Source organism: Ranitomeya imitator, chromosome 6 (genome assembly GCF_032444005.1).
Source record: "Ranitomeya imitator isolate aRanImi1 chromosome 6, aRanImi1.pri, whole genome shotgun sequence".
NCBI lineage: Eukaryota > Metazoa > Chordata > Amphibia > Anura > Dendrobatidae > Ranitomeya > Ranitomeya imitator.
Window position 1 is genome coordinate 224,057,203 of NC_091287.1, and position 24,008 is coordinate 224,081,210.

The window sequence follows — 24,008 nt, forward strand, 5'->3', positions numbered from 1 at the left end:
CAGGGTGCAGCGTCTCCTCAGTACTAGTGTAGCCCCCAGGGTGCAGCGCCTCCCTCAGTACTAGTGTAGCCCCCAGGGTGCAGCGTCTCCTCAGTACTAGTGTAGCCCCCAGGGTGCAGCGCCTCCCTCAGTACCAGTGTAGCCCCCAGGGTGCAGCGTCTCCTCAGTACTAGTGTAGCCCCCAGGGTGCAGCGCCTCCCTCAGTACCAGTGTAGCCCCCAGGGTGCAGCGCCTCCCTCAGTACCAGTGTAGCCCCCAGGGTGCAGCGCCTCCCTCAGTACCAGTGTAGCCCCCAGGGTGCAGCGCCTCCCTCAGTACTAGTGTAGCCCCCAGGGTGCAGCGTCTCCTCAGTACTAGTGTAGCCCCCAGGGTGCAGCGCCTCCCTCAGTACCAGTGTAGCCCCCAGGGTGCAGCGTCTCCTCAGTACTAGTGTAGCCCCCAGGGTGCAGCGCCTCCCTCAGTACCAGTGTAGCCCCCAGGGTGCAGCGCCTCCCTCAGTACCAGTGTAGCCCCCAGGGTGCAGCGCCTCCCTCAGTACTAGTGTAGCCCCCAGGGTGCAGCGTCTCCTCAGTACTAGTGTAGCCCCCAGGGTGCAGCGCCTCCCTCAGTACCAGTGTAGCCCCCAGGGTGCAGCTCCTCCCTCAGTACCAGTGTAGCCCCCAGGGTGCAGCTCCTCCCTCAGTACCAGTGTAGCCCCCAGGGTGCAGCTCCTCCCTCAGTACCAGTGTAGCCCCCAGGGTGCAGCTCCTCCCTCAGTACCAGTGTAGCCCCCAGGGTGCAGCTCCTCCCTCAGTACTAGTGTAGCCCCCAGGGTGCAGCGTCTCCTCAGTACCAGTGTAGCCCCCAGGGTGCAGCACCTCCCTCAGTACCAGTGTAGCCCCCAGGGTGCAGCGCCTCCCTCAGTACCAGTGTAGCCCCCAGGGTGCAGCTCCTCCCTCAGTATCAGTGTAGCCCCCAGGGTGCAGCGCCTCCCTCAGTACCAGTGTAGCCCCCAGGGTGCAGCGTCTCCTCAGTACCAGTGTAGCCCCCAGGGTGCAGCACCTCCCTCAGTACCAGTGTAGCCCCCAGGGTGCAGCGCCTCCCTCAGTACCAGTGTAGCCCCCAGGGTGCAGCTCCTCCCTCAGTACCAGTGTAGCCCCCAGGGTGCAGCGCCTCCCTCAGTACCAGTGTAGCCCCCAGGGTGCAGCGCCTCCCTCAGTACCAGTGTAGCCCCCAGGGTGCAGCGCCTCCCTCAGTACCAGTGTAGCCCCCAGGGTGCAGCGCCTCCCTCAGTACCAGTGTAGCCCCCAGGGTGCAGCGCCTCCCTCAGTACCAGTGTAGCCCCCAGGGTGCAGCGCCTCCCTCAGTACCAGTGTAGCCCCCAGGGTGCAGCGCCTCCCTCAGTACCAGTGTAGCCCCCAGGGTGCAGCGCCTCCCTCAGTACTAGTGTAGCCCCCAGGGTGCAGCGTCTCCTCAGTACTAGTGTAGCCCCCAGGGTGCAGCGCCTCCTCAGTACCAGAGTATCTCTCAGTGTCAGTAGTACTAGCAGCACAACTAGAGAAAGTTCCCGTAAAAATGACGTTCCACGTGACATCACCGAACCAACCCTAGCAGCGGGCACTCGGTCCGGATTAGCGATCACGTTCCAGCTGGCCACGCCCCTCAGGAGGCGGGCTTTTGAGCGTATTCGCCTGTGACGCGTTGCTAGGGCAGGCTGAGGTAGTGTGTCCTGTGGGGCGCTCCGTAGTGGGGGGGACGGGAAGGAGCAGGGATTGCTGCACTCGCTGGTTCCTTGGTTGGTATTCAGTGGAAGCCGATTGTGTGCGTTTTCTCTGCCGTGACGCCCATGGACTACAGGAATCCCCGGGAAGTGGATCCGGAGTGAGTGCGGAGGGCGCGGAGCATGGCGGAGCCGCGGGAACAGTGACAGGTGAGCGGAGTGCTGGAAGTGCTGTCACCTGGTGGGTGCCGCTGTGTCTCCTTGTGGACGTGTCCGGAGGCACCGGCGCTGCTCACTGCCGCGTCCTGCGTGATGGAGCCCAGTGCCGGGACAGTATCACAGCGGGGAGTGGATGTCGGTAACGGGCACAGAGGGTGACGCAGCTCCGCGGCGCTGTGAGCTCCGGACATCGCCGGGATGCCCATACCGTGCCCTGCTGTGCCCTCTGCTCTGTGGCAGCCGGATATTCTGCGGACATAGGAAAGTTTAGTAAGTTACATTTTCAGTAGCTTGTGTCCCAGCAGCTTCCTCTTTTTTTCTCCTGGCCTGGTACATTATAGAGAGGGCTAGCACACTGCGGACGGAGCTGGCCCATTATAGAGAGGGCTAGCACACTGCGGACGGAGCTAGCCCGTTATAGAGAGGGCTAGCACACTGCGGACGGAGCTAGCCCGTTATAGAGAGGGCTAGCACACTGCGGACGGAGCTAGCCCATTATAGAGAGGGCTAGCACACTGCGGACGGAGCTAGCCCATTATAGAGAGGGCTAGCACACTGCGGACGGAGCTAGTCCATTATAGAGAGGGCTAGCACAATGCGGACGGAGCTAGCCCATTATAGAGAGGGCTAGCACACTGCGGACGGAGCTGGCCCATTATAGAGAGGGCTAGCACACTGCGGACGGAGCTAGCCCATTATAGAGAGGGCTAGCACACTGCGGACGGAGCTGGCCCATTATAGAGAGGGCTAGCACACTGCGGACGGAGCTGGCCCATTATAGAGAGGGCTAGCACACTGCGGACGGAGCTGGCCCATTATAGAGAGGGCTAGCACACTGCGGATGGAGCTTGCCCATTATAGAGAGGGCTAGCACACTGCGGACGGAGCTAGCCCATTATAGAGAGGGCTAGCACACTGTGGACGGAGCTGGCCCATTACAGAGAGGGCTAGCACACTGCGGACGGAGCTGGCCCATTATAGAGAGGGCTAGCACACTGTGGACGGAGCTGGCCCATTACAGAGAGGGCTAGCACACTGCGGACGGAGCTGGCCCATTACAGAGAGGGCTAGCACACTGCGGACGGAGCTAGCCCATTATAGAGAGGGCTAGCACACTGGGGATGGAGCTAGCCCATTATAGAGAGGGCTAGCACACTGCGGACGGAGCTAGCCCATTATAGAGAGGGTTAGCACACTGTGGACGGAGCTGGCCCATTATAGAGAGGGCTAGCACACTGTGGACAGGGCTAGCACACTGTGGACGGAGCTGGCCCGTTATAGAGAGGGCTAGCACACTGTGGACGGAGCTGGCCCATTATAGAGAGGGCTAGCACACTGGATGGTGCTGGCCCATTATAGAGAGGGCTAGCACACTGTGGGCGGAGCTGGCCCATTGTAGAGAGGGCTAGCACACTGTGGGCGGAGCTGGCCCATTGTAGAGAGGGCTAGCACACTGTGGACGGAGCTAGCCCATTATAGAGAGGGCTAGCACACTGTGGACGGAGCTAGCCCATTATAGAGGGCTAGCACTGTGGACGGAGCAAGCCCTAATATAGAGGGCTAGCACACTGCGGACGAAACAAGCCCATGATAGAGAGGGCTAGCACACTGCGGACAGAACAAGCCCATTATAGAGAGGGCTAGCACACTGCGGGCAGAACAAGCCCATTATAGAGAGGGCTAGCACACTGCGGGCAGAACAAGCCCATTATAGAGAGGGCTAGCACACTGCGGGCAGAACAAGCCCATTATAGAGAGGGCTAGCACACTGCGGGCAGAACAAGCCCATTATAGAGAGGGCTAGCACACTGCGGGCAGAACAAGCCCATTATAGAGAGGGCTAGCACACTGCGGGCAGAACAAGCCCATTATAGAGAGGGCTAGCACACTGCGGGCAGAACAAGCCCATTATAGAGAGGGCTACAGAAACCTACACGTGTGAATGCAGTCACGCCAAGCACCATGGCGTTCAGCATTACCAAGAGATGTGCTGGTGTTAGATGGGTGCAGTATAGAAGCTGCTGCACTACCAGCTCTGCATTCATTGTGTTCTGTATGGACAGTGGATAGTGCGGCGGGGTCACAAGCCTCCCTGCTACGAGGTCGCACCTGCTGCTTGTTGCTGTCATTTTGACGTTCTTGTTTATTTTTAAATCCCTGGAAAACGCCATCACTGCAACTTGTTAACCAAATTGTGTCAGGCCTCAGTGTTCAGTATTACAGTGCTTCTCAGAGCTGGACTAATGGCATTGTAGACATTTGTTTGTGATTGGCCAAAATAGTTCTCGAAGTGAGGCCCTACAGACTTACATTGGCATGTAAAAGTTTGGGCACTCCTGGTCAAAATGACTGTTATTGTGAGCAGTTAAGCATGTTGAAGATGAAATGATCTCTAAGAGGGCTAAAGTTAAGGATGACACATTTTCTTTCTGTATTAGGCAAAAAAAGTTATTAAATTTTAAAAATTACAAAAAGGAAAATGGGCCAATGAAAAGTTTGGCACCCTTGGAGATTTGTGCTCTCAGATAACTTTGACCAAGGTTTTAGACCTTAATTAGCCTGTTAGGGTTTTGGCTAGTTCACTATCATCGTTAGGAAAGGTGATGTAAATTTCCCAGCTTTTTAAAATCCCAGGCTCCTCTAACCTTGTGCCAAAAAACAGCAGCCATGGGTTCTTCCAAGCAGCTGCCTAGCACTCTGAAAATGGTGGAGGCCCACAAATCAGGAGAAGGCTTTAACCCTGCTGTTCTGTTCGGTCTGGGGAGACCTATTTTGAACTTTGGTATTTTTTGGGGTGTTCAAGATGCGGTTCTGAAACTTGTGGTTGATTGACTTAAATGAGGATGGGTCGGTCGGCCACGGGTTTCAGAGCCGCATCTTGAATATTTTAAAGAATATTGAAGTTCAAAGTCGGTCATTTTTGACCAACAGAACAGCAGGGTTAAAGAAGATAGCAAAGCTTTTTCAAGTTGTCCTTTCCTCAAAAGGACATGTTCAAAATGTAATTAAGAAATGGCAGTTAACAGGAGCTGCTCGGATTGCTGGAGAAGCAAGTCAGAACCCCTGCTTGACTGCAAAAGACCTTCAGAAAGATTTAGCAGACTTTGGAGTTGTGGTACATTGTTCTACTGTTCAGAGACATCTACACACAAGGCCTTCATGGAAGAGTCACCAGAAGAAAACCTCTCCTGCATCTTCCCCTTAAAATTCATCGCCAGAAATATGCAAAAGAAAATCTAAACAAGCCTGATGTATTTTGGGATTGAGTCCTGTGGACTGATGAGGTTAAAATAGAACTATTTGGCCACAATGATTAAAGGTATGTGTAGAGAAAAAATGGCGCAGAATTTCAGGAAAACAGCTCGCCAACCATTAAGCATGGGGTGGATCAATCATGCTTTGAGGTTCTGTTGCAGCTGATGTCACGGAGAACATTTCACAGGTGGAGGGAAGAATGGATTAAAGGAAATTCAACAAATTCTTGATACAAACATAACACCATCTGTAAAAAATAAAGCTGACTTTGTAAAGAGGATGGCTTTTACAAGTGGATAGTTAACTTAAACACATGTAAAAATCCACAATGACTACCTCAAAAGGCACAAGCTGAAGGTTTACAATGACCCTTACAGTCCCGTGATCTGAACTTCATTGAAAATCTGTGGCTAGATCTCAAATAGCAGAGGATGCAAGACGACTTGGTAATCTCACAGAACTGGAAGAATTTTTCAAGGAACAATGGATGAAAATCCCTCAAGCAAGAATTGAAATACTAGGTGCTACTAGGTACTAACCATTGAGGGTGCTACTGTATGTACAAAGATCTAAGCTCCCCCCACAAGGAAGGTCAGCACATTTGTGCTCTTGGGCTCCGTAGTATCGAGTTCCCAAATGACATTAGAACCACAGTAGAGGTCTTCAACCCCGATCCTTTATCCCCACAACTCTGAGCCGTGCCTGTGTGGATGAGACCTTCATATGGCAGGCGTATTTGTAAGACAAAACAAAGTGTGCTGACAGGATGGAAGAGATGCAAACTTCTCCACGGAAGGGTGGGGGGAATTGAGACTGTCTGACTGCTCAAAAATGCTGCACATGAATTTATAGTGCACTGCTGCAGGTTATGGCTGCACGTCATATACGGTACATACATATACTGTATACATACATACATTCATACCGCGAAAATTCACGTAAATGCACCAATATTTCTCTGCAGGCACCACTCCTGATTCTGGCTAACAAGTACTGAAGCCACTGCTGTGTGACGGTGTTGTAAGGCCAAGTTCAGACTAAGGCTACTTTCACACTTGTATCGGTACGGGCCCGTCGCTATGCGTCGGGCTGACGTACCGATGCACGTTGTGAAATAAATGAACAACAGGGGCAGCGGATGCAGTTTTTCAACGTATCCGCTGCCCCATTGTAATGTTCCGGGAGGAGGGAGCGGAGTTCCAGCCGCGCATGCGCGGTCTAAAATGGCGGATGCGACGCACAAAAAAGTTACATGTAACTTTTTTTTGTACCGACGGTCCGCCAAAACACGACGCATCCGTCGCACGACGGATGCGACGTGTGGCTATACGTCGCAATGCGTCGCTAATGCAAGTCTATTGAGAAAGAAACGCATCCTGCGGGCAACTTTGCAGGATGCGTTTTTTTCCCCAAAACGACGCATTGCGACGTACGTCACACAACGCAAGTGTGAAAGTAGCCTAAGGTAACCGACGCATCCTGTGACAACGCAGCACAACGGGGGCAGCAGATGCATTATTATAACGCATCCGCTGCCCCATTGTGAGTTGCGGGGAGGAGGGGGCGGAGTTCCGGCCGCGCATGCGCGGTCGGAAATGGCAAGCAACGTTTTTTTGTTCCGACGGTCCGCCACAACACGACGCAACCGTCGCACGACGATTGCGACGTGTGGCAATGCGTCACAATGTATCGCTAATGTTAGTCTATGGGGAAAAAACACATCCTGCAGCCAACTTTGCAGGATGCGTTTTTTCACCAAAACGACGCATTTCGACATGCGTTGTACGACGCAAGTGTGAAAGTAGCCTAACATTTTCATGGGCCTGTGATGTTGGCAGCCGGGTGCAGGTATGCGCCATCGCAACCAGCACGGTCACATATTCCAAAACACTGCTTGTGTGCACCAGTGCAGTGACTTCCATTGGTCACAGTTGGCTTCGCACACAGGCTGTGCATTGACAGATGGAGGAAGGCCGCCTTCACACTGGCATTTTCTGCATGAATATTAGTGAAAAAAGTACACAAGTGAAGATTTTCACCTCCATGATTCTGAGCTGCGCCTAGGTTTAGTGTGCAAATACCGATGCAAATCCTGCAGTGTCAGTGGGGAAGGGACCTGCGTAACATGGCCAATTACATACCGTTCAGTTTCAAAGCTGGGGGAGTAACTACCCACAGGCCCCCAGATGTCGTATGCTCTGACTACTGTAGATGAATAGCATTTGTTTCCAGAAAGTGATTGGGATTAGTGCCCCGTGTGTCGCCCCGTGTGCTCTGTTGTACAGTACGTGCACACTCATGTGCTTGTCCTCCGCACAACACTGTCAGATCTCACTGGCACCGTGGTGATTTTGCTCTGTACAGTTGCAGATCTTTGCCTTCTGCGTTGGAAGCTATAATGTGTTGTAGCAACTGGCAGCCTGGCCTTCCAAATGAGTAACACTTAGGAAGTCTCTTCCCTGCGAACAAGTGGCGCTCATTGTCTGGTGCCATCGTGTCATATATGTTTATCGATGTGACCTCCATGATGTGAAGTGCTAAGTTCTGCCTTGGCTGTGAAATGTGTGATTTCTCTGGCTGGGGTCAGCACCTTCACTGCCTCCCAGTAACATGACTGCTGTCGGTGTGTGCACCCGTACCGTGGTGCGTGGCCAGCAGCCTTATTTGCTCCTTACTGTGCCGCTCACTGTAGTGTACCGGAGTTATAGATTTCCTGCCCCTTGTCACACAGCGCTGATATGAGGTCTGCTGGGGGCTTGCCCTTGTAAATGTTGGCTGAATATGATGGTACCACTCTTGCGTTATACTGGCCTCCTTGGGTACTAAGAACACCAAACTATAGTGGTGGCAATATGGGAGCTCCTTCATTCATGTGCTTCACACCATAAGCGCCAGATCCCCCAGGCTGTTCCCACACATCACTCCTCTACCTTTCTTTCCGTTGGAGATAAGAGCTGCCAGATGTCGGAGAATGAGGATTTCACAACCAGCAGCAGCAATGCCGTGTGCCTCTGATGGCCGCCTGGGTACTTGCTCTGTATGTTCTCGGACTTGTTCCCCATTCTTGGTGCCCTTTGATGCATTGGCACACCTGTGCCGTCACTGCTTTATGGGCTTATTTGGCACCATGAAGTTAATGATTGACTTGCGGATTGAAGGTTATTATGTGCAATGTTCTGATGGACTCGATCGGCTGAACTGTTCATTGTTCACTACATGGTGGCGATTCTGCTGAGATTACTAGACGCTTCCACTACACATAAGGCTCATTCACACGTTGCCATCGCATCGACTTGCTTTCGGCATCATATCTATCTCGATGATGGAAAACTGACAGCGTAAAGTACCAAGTGATCTGGTGAATAAACCCTACAGTTGAGGGGGCCAATTCTAGCAGACAAGAACTAGGCTCCATTCACACATCCGTCTATACTTTCCATCCGTGTAACATGAAGTACTTCTCTCTCATGTCGTTTGTATTGGTTTCTTATTGCATCACTGTTTCCTCGTCCTTTCCTGAAGGGACATCATTATCAGAAAATAACCCATCGCGTAAATCAAGTTTTGTAGCCTTTTTTGTATATATATATATATATATAGATATGTAGATATAGATATATATATACACACACACATCTATCTATTAGCAAAAAAATTGGAACAGCACAAATCCTTTACTTATCTTCGGGTGCAAAGCCCCTAGACCACCCGTGCACCGGTTGTCTCTATTCCATACATTTCCAAAAAAAGCAGGCAGCACTCCATTTTCTTAAAGATAATGTGCAGGATTTATTTAAACCCACATGTCTCTGCGACGTCGTTTCGGCTCTGAATGAGCCTTTCTCAAGGCTTGAGAAAGGGGGAGACAGTGACGCTAGTGCTGATTGGGCGCCACGTGTCATTCCACCACACCAGCGCTCCGGTGCTGGCACAGCAGGCGAGTATAGGTTTATATGTTATTGGGGCCAAAGACTAAGCTCAAGATGCGGTTGTCCTAGTAGTGGAGAACCCCTTTAAAGTCCCAGTTTTTTTTTCTATTAAGTTTCTGATATGAAGAAAAAAAACAAATGAAAAATACACGTAAGGGTAAATGGACACATCATCTTTTTCAGGTGATCTCTGCCTGCAAGCCTCCTGAAAAAGGGCAGCAAAAGTGCCGCTCTCCATACTTTAAATTACAGAGTGAAATTTGCAGCAAGAACGACCGCCAATGTTTTCCCAAAGCGGTTTACCTGGGAAACCTCAGTGAGCTTATGGTACCCATTCACGCTAAACAATGGTTCAGTGAAAAATGGGCGCCCTTGGGTAAGGCAGCACAGCTCCCATTCACTTCAGTGGGAGTGAGCTGCAGTATTCATACTGACCAGGGGACAGATGTGAGCCTGGCATTGCCTGCTGGCAGCTCTGGCCATGGCACACCTCAGTGCAAGGTTACCTTTTGCTGCATATTGCTGTGTATGTTCCTGTTCTCACCATTTCTTTGTTTTTTTTCTTGCAGTTTGTAGAAGACTAATGAAGCGGAATTCCTGGTACAACGAGGTCTTTTATTTTTGTGGCACAGTTTTTTAATATATTTTTATTTTTTTTCTTGCTATGAAAAAATTTGCATACTTTAAGGTGGTCTTGGCCACCTCATTGGTTTGGGTCTTCTTGGATATATTTCTATTGCTGTACTTCAGCGAATGCAACAAATGTGAGGATAAGGAGCGAGGCCTGCCTGCTGGAGATGGTGAGTTTCTGCCATTTCTAGTTCTTTATTACATGTGATCCTTCCGGTTAATGTGACGTGGCTGTGGTCTCTAATGTCCACTAATGATGGCGTGTGTGTCCTATATTCACACTGAGGGTTTTTTTTTTTTTTTTATAGCAGTAACTCTTCAAAAAGCTGTATATGAACCTTTGACTTGTGAAGCGCTGTGGAATATGTTGGCGCTATATAAATAAAGATATTTATTGGAGAGTTAGACAATTTTTCCTCCTAAAACTTAGTAAAGAAAACTTGGGGTGTGATTTATTCAGGGTAATTTGGGCGTGCAGAGTGAGCGGCGTGTGAGGTGTCAGTCAGTGACGGGCCGTGCTAACAGCAGCCGCCCCTGGTGACTACCTGCTCCGGGCACACCTCCATGACTGAAAGCTGCCGCACATTCATCTGTCTATTAACCTTCAGACGAACCCTACCGCTACAGGAGTTAATAGCACTGTACCCATAATACATCGGCACATCCTTGTGAACACGCCCTTAGACTAGCAGTGAAGATGTTACTTGTTTTGTGAGGGCATCTGATGTCAGGAAAAATGTATTCCCCTGGGTTTGATTACTGATGCCTGATGTCAGTTATATCTGGTGATCTGAGCCTTAACCCCTTAGCTTCCCTTTGTTTTTGTTACCTGTTGCATTCTGGGAGCTAGGACAATTTTGGCACTTTTGAAGTGTACAAATAAAATTTAGATGACAAAATAAAACATCCTATATTAAACCCTGCATACATATTTTCTGAAGTAGTGATGATGCCATTTGGCACTATACATGCAGGAGCCTTATAGTGTATATAATGTGTCGTGTAGGGTCCATATGTGCCACCTATCGCTATGTGTGCATTTTAGGCTCGCTTATAAAGTCATCCGATCTGGAGCGGTGAGGTTTTACACTTCATAACTCACGTGTGATGTGTCACTTTCCGGAACAATACCTCCGCCTTGCCTTTTGTGTGTTCACATTGGTCTGAGATTTCTTTTTTCCCTTTCATGACATTGTTCTTTGTCAGTAGTATACGCAGGTCAGTGTGTTCTCTAATTCATTTAACCCCTTCCCGACCTTTGACGCCACGTAGGCGTCATGAAAGTCGGTGCCATTCCGACCCATGACGCCTACGCGGCGTCATGGAAAGATCGCGTCCCTGCAGATCGGGTGAAAGGGTTAACTCCCATTTCACCCGATCTGCAGGGACAGGGGGAGTGGTAGTTTAGCCCAGGGGGGGTGGCTTCACCCCCTCGTGGCTACGATCGCTCTGATTGGCTGTTGAAAGTGAAACTGCCAATCAGAGCGATTTGTAATATTTCACCCATTATAACGGGTGAAATATTACAATCCAGCCATGGCCGATGCTGAAATATCATCGGCCATGGCTGGAAATACTAGTGTGCCCCCACCCCACCCCTCCGATCGCCCCCCCAGCCCTCCGATCTGGCCGGTACACTGCTCCGGCTCCCCTCCGTCCAGTGCTCCGCTCCCCCCCGTGCTCTTGTCCGCTCCCCCCGTGCTCCAATCACCCCCCCGTGCTCCAATCACCCCCCCTGCACTCCGATCCACCCCCCCGGTGCTCCGTTCCACCCCCCCGTGCTCCATTCCAGCCCCCCCGTGCTCCGTTCCACGCCCCCCGTGCTCCGTTCCACCCCTCCCGCACTCCGATTCCCCCCCCCCCGTGCTCCGATCCCCCCCCCCCCCCCCGTGGTCCCCCCCACCCCATCATACTTACCGATCCAGCCGGGGTCCCGTCCGTCTTCTCCCTGGGCGCCGCCATCTTCCAAAATGGCGGGCGCATGCGCAGTGCGCCCGCCGAATCTGCCGGCCGGCAGATTCGTTCCAAAGTGCATTTTGATCACTGAGATATAATCTATCTCAGTGATCAAAATAAAAAAAATAATAAATGACCCCCCCCCTTTGTCACCCCCATAGGTAGGGACAATAAAAAAATAAAGAAATTTTTTTTTTCCACTAATGTTAGAATAGGGTTAGGGTTAGGGGTAGGGTTAGGGCTAGGGTTAGGGTTAGGGCTAGGGGTAGGGTTAGGGTTAGGGCTAGGGGTAGGGGTAGGGTTAGGGCTAGGGGTAGGGTTAGGGCTAGGGTTAGGGTTTCGGTATGTGCACACGTATTCTGGTCCTCTGCGGATTTTTCCGCTGCGGATTTGATAAATCCGCAGTGCTAAACCGCTGCGGATTTATGGCGGATTTACCGCGGTTTTTCTGCGCATTTCACTGCGGTTTTACAACTGCGATTTTCTATTTGAGCAGTTGTAAAACCGCTGCGGAATCCGCACAAAGAAGTGACATGCTGCGGAATGTAAACCGCTGCGTTTCCGTGCAGTTTTTCCGCAGCATGGGCACAGCGATTTTTGTTTCCCGTAGGTTTACATTGAACTGTAAACTCATGGGAAACTGCTGCGGATCCGCAGCGTTTTCCGCAGCGTGTGCACATACCTTTAGAATTAGGCTATGTGCACACGGTGCGGATTTGGCTGCGGATCCGCAGCGGATTGGCAGCTGCGGATCTGCAGCAGTGTTCCATCAGGTTTACAGTACCATGTAAACATATGGAAACCAAATCCGCTGTGCCCATGGTGCAGAAAATACCACGCGGAAACGCTGCGTTGTATTTTCCGCAGCATGTCAATTCTTTGTGCGGATTCCGCAGCGTTTTACACCTGTTCCTCAATAGGAATCCGCAGGTGAAATCCGCACAAAAAAAAATGGAAATCCGCGGAAAATCCGCAGGTAAAACGCAGTGCCCTTTACCCGCGGATTTTTCAAAAATGGTGCGAAAATATCTCACACGAATCCGCAACGTGGGCACATAGCCTTAGGGTTGGAATTAGGGTTGTGGTTATGGTTAGGGGTGTGTTGGGGTTAGGGTTGTGGTTAGGGGTGTGTTGCGGTTAGGGTTGTGTTTAGGGTTATGGCTACAGTTGGGATTAGGGTTAGGGGTGTGTTGGGGTTAGTGTTGGAGGTAGAATTGAGGGGTTACCACTGTTTAGGCACATCAGGGGTCTCCAAACGCAACATGGCGCCACCATTGATTCCAGCCAATCTCGTATTCAAAAAGTCAAATGGTGCTCCCTCACTTCCGAGCCCTGACGTGTGCCCAAACAGTGGTTTACCCCCACATATGGGGTACCAGCATACTCAGGACAAACTGCGCAACAATTACTGGGGTCCAATTTCTCCTGTTACCCTTGTGAATCAAAAAAAATGCTTGCTAAAACATAATTTTTGAGGAAAGAAAAATGATTTTTTATTTTCACGGCTCTGCGTTGTAAACGTCTGTGAAGCACTTGGGGGTTCAAAGTGCTCACCACATATCTAGATAAGTTCCTTGGGGGGTCTAATTTCTAAAATGGGGTCACTTGTGGGGGTTTCTACTGTTTAGGCACACCAGGGGCTCTGCAAACGCAACGTGACACCCGCAGACCATTCCATCAAAGTCTGCATTTCAAAAGTCACTACTTCCCTTCTGAGCCCCGACGTGTGCCCAAACAGTGGTTTACCCCCACTCATGGGGTATCAGCGTACTCAGGAGAAACTGGACAACAACTTTTGGGGTCCAATTTCTCCTGTAACCCTTGGGAAAATAAAAAATTCTGGGCTAAATAATTATTTTTGAGGAAAGAAAACGTATTTATTATTTTCACGGCTCTGCATTATAAACTTCTATGAAGCGCTTGGGGGTTCAAAGTGCTCACCACACATCTAGATAAGTTCCTTTCGGGGTCTAGTTTCCAAAATGCGGTCACTTGTGGGGGGTTTCTACTGGTAAGCCACATCAGGGGCTCTGCAAACGCAATGTGACGCCCAAAGAGCATTCCATCAAAGTCTGCATTTCAAAACGTCACTACTTCACTTCCGAGCCTCGGCATGTGCCCAAACAGTGGTTTACCCCCACATATGGGGTATCAGCGTACTCAGGAGAAACTGGACAACAACTTTTGGGGTCCAGTTTCTTCTGTAACCCTTGGGAAAATAAAAAATTCTGGGCTAAATAATTATTTTTGAGGAAAGAAAACGTATTTATTATTTTCACGGCTCTGCATTATAAACTTCTATGAAGCACTTGGGGGTTCAAAGTGCTCACCACACATCTAGATAAGTTCCTTTGGGGGTCTAGTTTCCAAAATGGGGTCACTTGTGGGGGGTTTCTACTGTTAAGCCACATCAGGGGCTCTGCAAACGCAACGTGACGCCCACAGAGCATTCCATCAAAGTCTGCATTTCAAAACGTCACTACTTCACTTCCGAGCCCCGGCATGTGCCCACACAGTGATTTACCCCCACATATGGGGTATCAGCGTACTCAGGAGAAACTGGACAACAACTTTTGGGGTCAAATTTCTCCTGTTACCCTTGGGAAAATAAAAAATTGCAGGCTAAAAGATCATTTTTGAGAAAATAATTTTTATTTTTTATTTTCATGGCTCTGCGTTATAAACTTCTGTGAAGCACTTGGGGGTTCAAAGTCCTCACCACACATCTAGATTAGTTCCTTTGGGGGTCTAGTTTCCAAAATGGTGTCATTTCTGGGGGATCTCCAATGTTTAGGCACACAGGGGCTCTCCAAACTTGACATGGTGTCCGCTAATGATTGGAGCTAATTTTCCATTTAAAAAGCCAAATGGCGTGCCATCCCTTCCGAGCCCTGCCGTGCGCCCAAACAGTGGTTTACCCCCACATATTGGGTATCTGCGTACTCAGGACAAACAGGACAACAATATTTGGGGTCCAATTTCTCCTATTATCCTTGGCAAAATAGGAAATTCCAGGCTAAAAAATCATTTTTGAGGAAAGAAAAATTATTTTTTATTTTCATGGCTCTGCGTTATAAACTTCTGTGAAGCACCTGGGGGTTTAAAGTGCTCAATATGCATCTAGATAAGTTGCTTGGGGGGTCTAGTTTCCAAAATGGGGTCACTTGTGGGGGAGCTCCAATGTTTAGGCACACAGGGGCTCTCCAAACGCGACATGGTGTCCGCTAACAATTGGAGCTAATTTTCCATTCAAAAAGTCAAATGGCGCGCCTTCCCTTCTGAGCCCTGCCGAGTGCCCAAACAGTGGTTTACCCCCACATATGAGGTATCGACGTACTCGGGAGAAATTGCCCAACAAATTTTATGATCCATTTTACCCTACTGCCCATGTGAAAATGAAAAAATTGAGGCGAAAAGAATTTTTTTGTGAAAAAAAAGTACTTTTTCATTTTTACAGATCAATTTGTGAAGCACCTGAGGGTTTAAAGTGCTCACTAGGCATCTAAATAAGTTCCTTGGGGGGTCTAGTTTCCAAAATGGGGTCACTTGTGGGGGAGCGCCAATGTTTAGGCACACAGGAGCTCTCCAAACGCGACATGGTGTCCGCTAACGATGGAAATAATTTTTCATTCAAAAAGTCAAATGGCGCTCCTTCCCTTCCGAGCCTTACCATGTGCCCAAACAGTGGTTTACCCCCACATGTGAGGTATTGGTGTACTCAGGAGAAATTGCCCAACACATTTTAGGATCCATTTTATCCTGTTGCCCATGTGAAAATGAAAAAATTGAGGCTAAAAGAATTTTTTTGTGAAAAAAAAGTACTTTTTCATTTTTACGGATCAATTTGTGAAGCACCTGGGGGTTCAAAGTGCTCACTATGCATCTAGATAAGTTCCTTGGGGCGTCTAGTTTCCAAAATGGGGTCACTTGTGGGGGGAGCTCCAATTTTTAGGCACACGGGGGCTCTCCAAACGTGACATGGTGTCCGCTAAAGAGTGGAGCCAATTTTTGATTCAAAAAGTCAAATGGCGCTCCTTCCCTTCCAAGCCCTGCCGTGCGCCCAAACAGTGGTTTACCCCCACATATGAGGTATCAGCGTACTCAGGACAAATTGGACAACAACTTTCGTGGTTCAGTTTCTTCTTTTACCATTGGGAAAATAAAAAAATTGTTGCTAAAAGATAATTTTTGTGACTAAAAAGTTAAATGTTCATTTTTTCCTTCCATGTTGCTTCTGCTGCTGTGAAGCACCTGAAGGGTTAATAAACTTCTTCAATGTGGTTTTGAGTACCTTGAGGGGTGCAGTTTTTAGAATGGTGTCACTTTTGGGTATTTTCAGCCATATAGACCCCTCAAACTGACTTCAAATGTGAGGTGGTCCCTAAAAAAAATGGTTTTGTAAATTTCGTTGTAAAAATGACAAATCGCTGGTCAAATTTTAACCCTTATAACTTCCTAACAAAAAAAAATTTTGTTTCCAAAATTGTGCTGATGTAAAGTAAACATGTGGGAAATGTTATTTATTAACTATTTTGTGTCACATATCTCTCTGGTTTAACAGAATAAAAATTCAAAATGTGAAAATTGCGAAATTTTCAAAATTTTCGCCAAATTTCCGTTTTTATCACAAATAAACGCAGAATTTATTGACCTAAATTTACCACTAACATGAAGCCCAATATGTCACGAAAAAACAATCTCAGAACCGCTAGGATCCGTTGAAGCGTTCCTGAGTTATTACCTCATAAAGGGACACTGGTCAGAATTGCAAAAAACGGCAAGGTCTTTAAGGTCAAAATAGGCTGGGTCATGAAGGGGTTAAAAAACAAAAAACTTTGTGAAATTTTCTAAAATAATTTGGATGCATTTGTACTTTTCATACTTGTAAGTTGTCTGACCTTTAAAACAATATCACACTACACATACTGGTTAATAATTCACTTTTCCCACATGTCAGCTTCATGTAGGTATCATGACTTATATGGCCATTTTGTCTTGTGGGCATTAGACAGCCTAGGGCGCATTCACACCGTGCTATGTCCAACGTAGCCGGAGTGGGGTACATCTGCGTGTCCGCCTTCAGTAGGCATGTACGGCCGCGCACACGTCGACCCCATTAGTCAGTGGCCCTGTCGGCACATAAACCCGCATCCTGTTTTGTGACGGGGGGTTTGGATGTAAGCCTCGGTGTGATGAACGAACGCGGGACAAAGTGCAGTGTGAAACGGCAGTTTAAGGTTTAGCAGCAGTTTTTCAGAGGACTTATAGAAACCTTTTTTTTTTTTTTTTTTTTTTATAGGTCACTTCAGTTATCAAGTGCATTAGTGAATGCTGTATATTAAGCCCCCCATAAATTGCACCATTGTATAAAGTGCAATACAAATTTCCTAAGTATTTCCTGAATTTGTAAACCTGCCTCGTACTCTACATGACCTCATGCAAAGTGGAAGGATTAAATTAAAAAATCAATTTCTTTTTGTCAAAAAGAGTAATGGGAGAGATGACCCCATGTGTGTGTATATTATAAGCATTTTCCCCAACGTACACAAACGTTCTGTATAATCTCGTACGGCTTGGAAGAGAGCGCCATTTGCGCTCAGGCTTTGCTGGACTGGTTTCCTGCCCCTATGTGGCATTTGTAGGTCCCTGAGGCATTCATTAACACTAAGGAAACCCACCAGAATTGACCCATTTTGGAAATGATACCTGAAGGTATTGATCAGGAGGTGTAGTCACCCTATCTGATGAAGAGTTGTACTACTCAGCGATAAATGGGATTTTTTTATCACTTTTTCACATCTTTTATGAGACGGTTACATAGCAATTCTGGCATATTTTTATGTGTTTTTCTGGTGTTTGCAGAGTGGTATGAATACTCCTCGCTTTATAGTTCCTCACAATAAAATGTCGCCACACTCTAAAAGCCATATATGTTTTTTATTCTGTCACCGTCCGGGGTATGAGGGCCTGTTTTCGATGAGATCCAGGTAACAAGCTACTTTTCACTCGCGCTGTTATGGATTTGGCGATGCCGACTGTGTATTTGTTTTCCTTCCCCACATAATGAAGGGCTCGAAAGAACAAATTAACAATTCACATTTTTTTTGGCCTGACTTTTTTGATTATTAAACATAATATCTCTCTTACTTTGCTGGTGTGGTGCCCACCTGGTCTTACACAGACTAGAGGGGTATCCTACGTCCAAGACATGGGGTACATATCGGCAGGATGCATCTCCGCTCAGATCACAATGGTGGCAGAATCTCCACTTTTAAAATGACACCAGAATACCCTCTGTAGTTGTGACCATGCCGGGTTCCGTGTGTCACTGTCCTGGTACGGACCGCCGTGCACAGACACAGAGCGGGTCTCCGGACCTGGACTTGGCAGCTTCATTCATGCCTGTGCGGCTGTTGGGTTCACGTTGGGAGACCTGAGGCTGCCCCATACGATACATATTGGGACACACGGATGTGTGAATGTTGTCTGTCAGGCGTGCGAGCTGCACCAGGACTGTGATGAGACCCTTATCCTTAAAACGAGTCCACCATCACTTCTTTAGCTGCAATGTAAGCCAATAAATGGCCCTTATTAGCCAGGACGTATTCCATACATATTTGACTACTGAATTACGCCACCAAGGACACGTGGGAAAAGTCCTTTGGGAAAGGGTTAAAAGACATTGATATTTGGGGCAACTTTTTATATTTTTTTTTTCAGCTTAAATGTATGTATTTTTGGCTGCCAATCACTTTTGCTTTTTGGGTTATTGCTGGGGCAGAATGAGTTAACCGAGAAGTAGTCACTGACTGGTTCTGGACCGACTCTATGGTTTGACCTCTCTTCTAAGCGCCTTTCTACTTTGTGACCCAGCACCACCTTCATGTGATTATTAGTCAGTAGAGAGGAACTTGGAAGAAGAACGATAAGTTATATTCTGTCCCATCAGGAGTAGTCGGACAGATTCTTAGTTCACTCGGTTTGTAGCCAGTAACACACTGGTTGTAGACTGCAAACAGTAGAAACTGATTTAGGTTTGTATGGTCTAAGTTATTCTTAACCTGTAGCTGCTCGAAGTGATGAAAACTGATGAAAACGACATTGGTTAAAGCTCATTGCTGCGAGTCCACCTCCAGAAAACAGAAGGTTCTGCTGGTGGAAGCTCCAACCATAGGCAACATGTAGCATTGCATGTCTTCAGTTCACACAAATGGCTGCTCACTTACTACAAGGATGAACTGAGTCAGCTAGAATGGGAAGCTATGGGCCACTGGTGCATACAGACAGATGTGGGCCCTGTGCAAGAACAATGTATGGGCCCTTTGCAGTCCAATAGCTCATCAAATGCGTGATTCCACCACCTTTGGAGGTGTAAATGGGCCCCCCACTGTGCGACTGCACTGATTGCTCCAATGATGTGTCCGCCCCTGCAATGGACAATAGTTCCTGAGAAACCCCTTATATGTAACATTTGGTACAATTAAATGGAGCAAAAGGCAGGTGGAGGCCCTCTCTTCGGACTGTCCTCTTTTCACCAGGGCAGAGAGTCGGTACAGAGGCTCTTTTGATCTGGAGGATGATTTCTGGAGAAACGTTGTAGTGCTTTATTTCCCCTTTCGTTGTGATGCAGGGGAGTTGAACATTTGCAGTTCGTTCCCCCAGAGATACCTGCTGATCCAGTGTATCATCTGGTGGCACTTATGTGCTCAAAGTGCTACTAAGTAACGAAGCCGTGGTTACAAACCAACTTACACTTTTTATGTTAATGTTTTTCTGTCTTCACAGCACTTTCAATGGAAAGTGAGGCTATCTTTGGCTATAATATATAGATATTTTCCCCAGAGGCCATTCACTCGCTGGTAAAGAAGAGTGATGTACTGCAGAATGGGGCTTTATATAGCAGGGCTGCGAGGAGTGATATGCTGCAGAACGGTGCTCCATATAGAATGGCTGAGAGGAGTGATATACTGCAGGAAGGAGCTGTGTATAGAGGCTGAGGAGAGTGATGTACTGCAGAATGGGGCTGTATGTAGCAGGGCTGTGAGGAGTGATATACTGTAGAACGGTGCTCCATATAGAATGGCTGAGAGGAGTGATATACTGCAGGAATGAGCTGTGTATAGAGGCTGAGAGAAGTGATGTACTGCAGGATAGGATTGTATATCGATGGTTTGAGAGGTGTTAACCCCTTACTGCTATCGGACGAGATAGTACGTCCGATGGCAGTCCCCTCTCCCCCCCCCGTTTTAAGGTGGTCACCGACGGTGAGCCCACCTCAAAGCTGGGAGATATGTCAGCTGTTTTGAGAAGCTGACATGTGCCCACAATAGCCGCTAGCGGAGTCGCGATCCGCCCCTGGCTATTAACTAGTTAAATGCCACTATCAAACTAGGACAGCAGCATTTAACAAGCTCTTCTGGACGGAAATCCGCACACTGAAGACCCAGTCACATGATCAGGGGTCTTCAGTGCGTCGGCATGACAACCAGAGGTCTCCTTGAGACCTCTATGGTTGTTGATGCTGGATTGCTGTGAGCGCCACCCTGTGGTCGGCGCTCATAGCAAGGCTGTAATTCTGCTACAGAGGCGATCTGAGCATCGCCTCTATGTAGCAGAGCCGATCAAGTTGTGGCTGCTTCTGGCCTACTATGGAGACTATTGAAGCATGCCAAAAGTAAAAAAAAAAAAAAAAAATTTCAAATCACCCCCCTTTTGCCCAATTCAGAATAAAACAATACAAATAAAATCAAACATAAACCTATTTGGTATCGCTGCATTCAGAATTGCCCGATCTATCAATAAAAAAAAAGGATTAACCTGATTGCTAAATGGCGTAGCAAGAAAAAAGTCAAAACGCAAGAATTACGTTTTTTTTTTTTGGTCGCTGCGACATTGCATTAAAATGCAATAACGGGCAATCAAAAGAATGTAGAAAAAAAGGTTTGCACTCACCCAGCCTGGTAAAACAATGAACGATCATACATCGGGATCTGTGGAAGCGCCGTGTGCGCGAAACAGCTGTCATCCTGTGGTCATCATGATCTCCTTGTCCATTTGGCACATGTCCTAATAAAGACTTCATTGTTTTACCTGGCTGGGTGAGTGCAAACCTTCTTCTTTTTTTCTGGATTTCATGCACTTTTTTGGTTATAGACCCTGAGCGCCCGTATGTGGAGTAGTTGGTATTGTTACTGGCATAGCAGCATAGGACACGCTGATAGATGATCGCGTAAGGCAGCAGTGCGGGTATTTTTTTTTTTTTTTTCACTGATCAAAGGAATGTATCTGCACAAAAATGGTATCATTAAAAACATCAGCTCGGCACGCAAAAAATAAGCCCTCACCCTACCCCAGATCACGAAAAATGGAGACACTATGGGTATCTGAATATGGCACAGTTTTTTTTTTAGCAAACTTTGGAAAAAAAAATTTCCACTTAGATAAAACAGAATGTAGACTTGTTTGGTGTCTATGAACCCGTAATGACCTGGAGAATCATAATGGCAGGACAGTTTTAGCATTTAGTGAACCTAGCAAAAAAGCCAAATGAAAAAACCAGTGTGGGATTGAACTTTTTTGGAATTTCACCACACTTGGAATTTTTTTCACGTTTTCTGTTACTTGACATGGTAAAACTAATGGTGTCTTTCAAAAGTACAACCTGTCCTGCAAAAAATAAGCCCCCACATGGCCATATTGATGGAAAAATAAAAAAGTTATGGCTCTGGAAAGAAGGGGAGCGAAAAACGAAAACGCAAAGCTGAAAAAACTCTTGTCATGAAGGGGTTAAGCTCTTTGTTCTCTGCTGCTGAGAGACCAATGACGTGAAGCTACAAGCGCAAAGAGCATTTTGATTTTTCCATCACTGATCTCTCCCTAGGAGGCTCCGCTTTCTCAATGGGGAGTCCGTTAATAATGAAGTATAACCACACAGGAGGCTTTACTTCTGGAAATGGCAGAAGCATAAGGTGAATGCTATACTTAGGTTATCCTTATGATAACTTGGAGGAGTTGATAACTTGGAGTGGGACTAGTTAAGAGCACACAGGAGAGTGGGAGGGGGGCTGCAGCATTGAGGAGAAGCAAGTGCTGCTGGGATTTGTAGTTCTAGCAGTGCAAGTATAGGACCCCTTATTCATCTCTATGAATCTGGATGCACGGAGGAGCAGATAGAGATGACAAAGGTGCAATAAAGAAGCGTAATGTTGAGCATAGTCTGTATACAAAGGGGTTGTCTTCCTTTAAAATGACTTCTCTATACTTACCATCCCAGGGTATTGGCTGTGATGCCACGATGACAGCATGGCAGCCAGCCGGTGAGTTCAGCAGCTTTGAGGGGCCTTCCATCACCACGGCCAGAGCCATAGAACACAGTGAGTGGCTGCCATGCTGGCATTGCTCCCAGTACAGCCGACACCGGGAGCGATGCCAGAGACTCGGTACTAGACCTGACTACAGTGAGTTTCTTTTAGAACAAGCTGCACCTGCAGACCAGGATTTTCTGGAGGAGGATAAACCTTTTTACAGTAAGTATACATTGCCAATGTTTTATGAAAAATAATGCTTTTGTGAGAATCGCCCATTAAGTCAGTGGCTGCTACTCTGATTCCAAACAAACTGCTAGCCCCTGCCATTGCACTGATTTATCGTAATCTTTGAGCAGCGGTTCTGGCATGGGGGGCTTAAAAAATCCGTGTGCAGCATTATGCTGCTGATAGAAGCGTGATTTAGAATGAGACCAGAATTACTGCGCTAGTCGTGACACAGTGAGTCGGGAGTGCGAGCTGCGGACATCTTGGGCCGGATCGGTGACGTCCACAGTGATTCTAGTCTTGTTATGAAGTTTGTCTGGGAAAGGTAAATTCTCCTACATCCCCTTCCTGGGGTTTCTGCACAGATCTCGCATGCGCTGTCGGCTTGTGATGGCTCATCTGATGCGTACAAAGGGCCGGAGAGGCTTGGTGACCGGACAGCGGCACTGCCCCGGGATCATTACAGGCGACTGGTACCAGAGTATCGTTATAAAGCTAGCATTATAGGGCACTGTCGGGGGTTCAGGGGCTCCTTGTTTTACTATCTTAGTCTGTAAGCGTAATAGGATCACTCACTTTCTTCCACATAAATCCTAAGAGTGAGGATCTGCAAATATTCAGTACATCACCACGTCTGTATTGTACAGTCCTTGAGTCATTTGATAGTTTCCCTTTTGCTTCTTATTTTGTAAACCGCCCCTGCCACAATAGCCGTTCTGTTAGTTTTGGTGCTGACCGTTTTGATATATTCCTTCCCCATCAGTAATGAGCTCTGTGAATGGAGATGGGAACTGTCCTCCGTCTTTGCATTGGGCTCTTGCCCATGGGATGTAATGGGGTGGCTTGGTGACCTAAGGCTGGTACTAGAAATCTTTATAAGTCACCAAGAACAAAGTCCTGTATACCGATATACTCCTGCTCACTGTTCTGCGGAAGTGGTTAGCATTTCCTGGAGCTATGGTAATGAAGCCAGCACTGATGCAGTTAAGTAAATCCCACGTACTCTCTCTGTGGTCAGTGTGTGATATTCTCAGTGGAGCTGACCACGTCATACAGTTTGTATGTAGTCGCATCTGATACCACTGTCAGATGTGTATTTCCTTTCTCTTTAGAAGGGGCTATACGGTGGCTTCAGTAGGACTGCTGCAGGTCCGGGAGTTTCATCCAGATTACACAATGTGAGGGGCCTTTTCATTTACCTTTTATTTCAGACCTCTGACAAGCGCTATAATAATTGGCATGTCATGGTGGCCCGAGCTCACTATGACATGCTAGAAAATCAATTTTGAATCCCTTTTGCCTTTAGTGCTATGTTCTGTATATTCTTCTTTACTAGAGACTCCTAAATGTAGAAATGTATGAAAAGCTCTTCCTCTTCCCTGACCGACAATGTGCCAGATTCCTCTGATGTAATGAACTACTAATCTTATATTCCAGCTGCACACCACGTCTTGTCAGACAGTGGAGGTCTATCTTTCATGTAAAAAATAGATTTCAGGGATTCCATAGGACTGAAGTCCTGGCAGTGGCAGCAGCTGACTGTGTCCTTAGGACTAGTACACACACACTCACTGCCATTACTGGCCGCACATACAAGAGCAGACCGTCAGTAGTGACTGGTGGGGTGTGCCATGGCTCCTCGTTGTGTGCACAGCTGCTTGCCCTTCCTTACAAGTGTCTGTTCCTTGTATTTTGTGGTTTCACAGTGTCTGCAAATTGAGATTCTGGTTTGGATATTATCCTAAGTCATGTGACAAGGCTCGTTAAAGGGTCAACATTGACCTGTAG

At 47.8% G+C, this 24,008-nt stretch overlaps 1 protein-coding gene across 1 annotated transcript in view; it reads left to right on the forward strand.

The window, feature by feature from the left end:
- The first annotated feature begins 1,662 nt into the window (after positions 1 to 1,662).
- The window catches only part of GALNT1 (polypeptide N-acetylgalactosaminyltransferase 1), a 154,555-nt gene continuing 132,209 nt past the window's right edge, over positions 1,663 to 24,008 (forward strand). The window contains exons 1-2 of the mRNA XM_069730498.1: positions 1,663 to 1,909; positions 9,672 to 9,902. Of these exons, the coding sequence (XP_069586599.1) occupies positions 9,767 to 9,902 (136 nt within the window). The 5' untranslated portion in view covers positions 1,663 to 1,909; positions 9,672 to 9,766. The remainder of the gene's footprint in view (positions 1,910 to 9,671; positions 9,903 to 24,008) is intronic.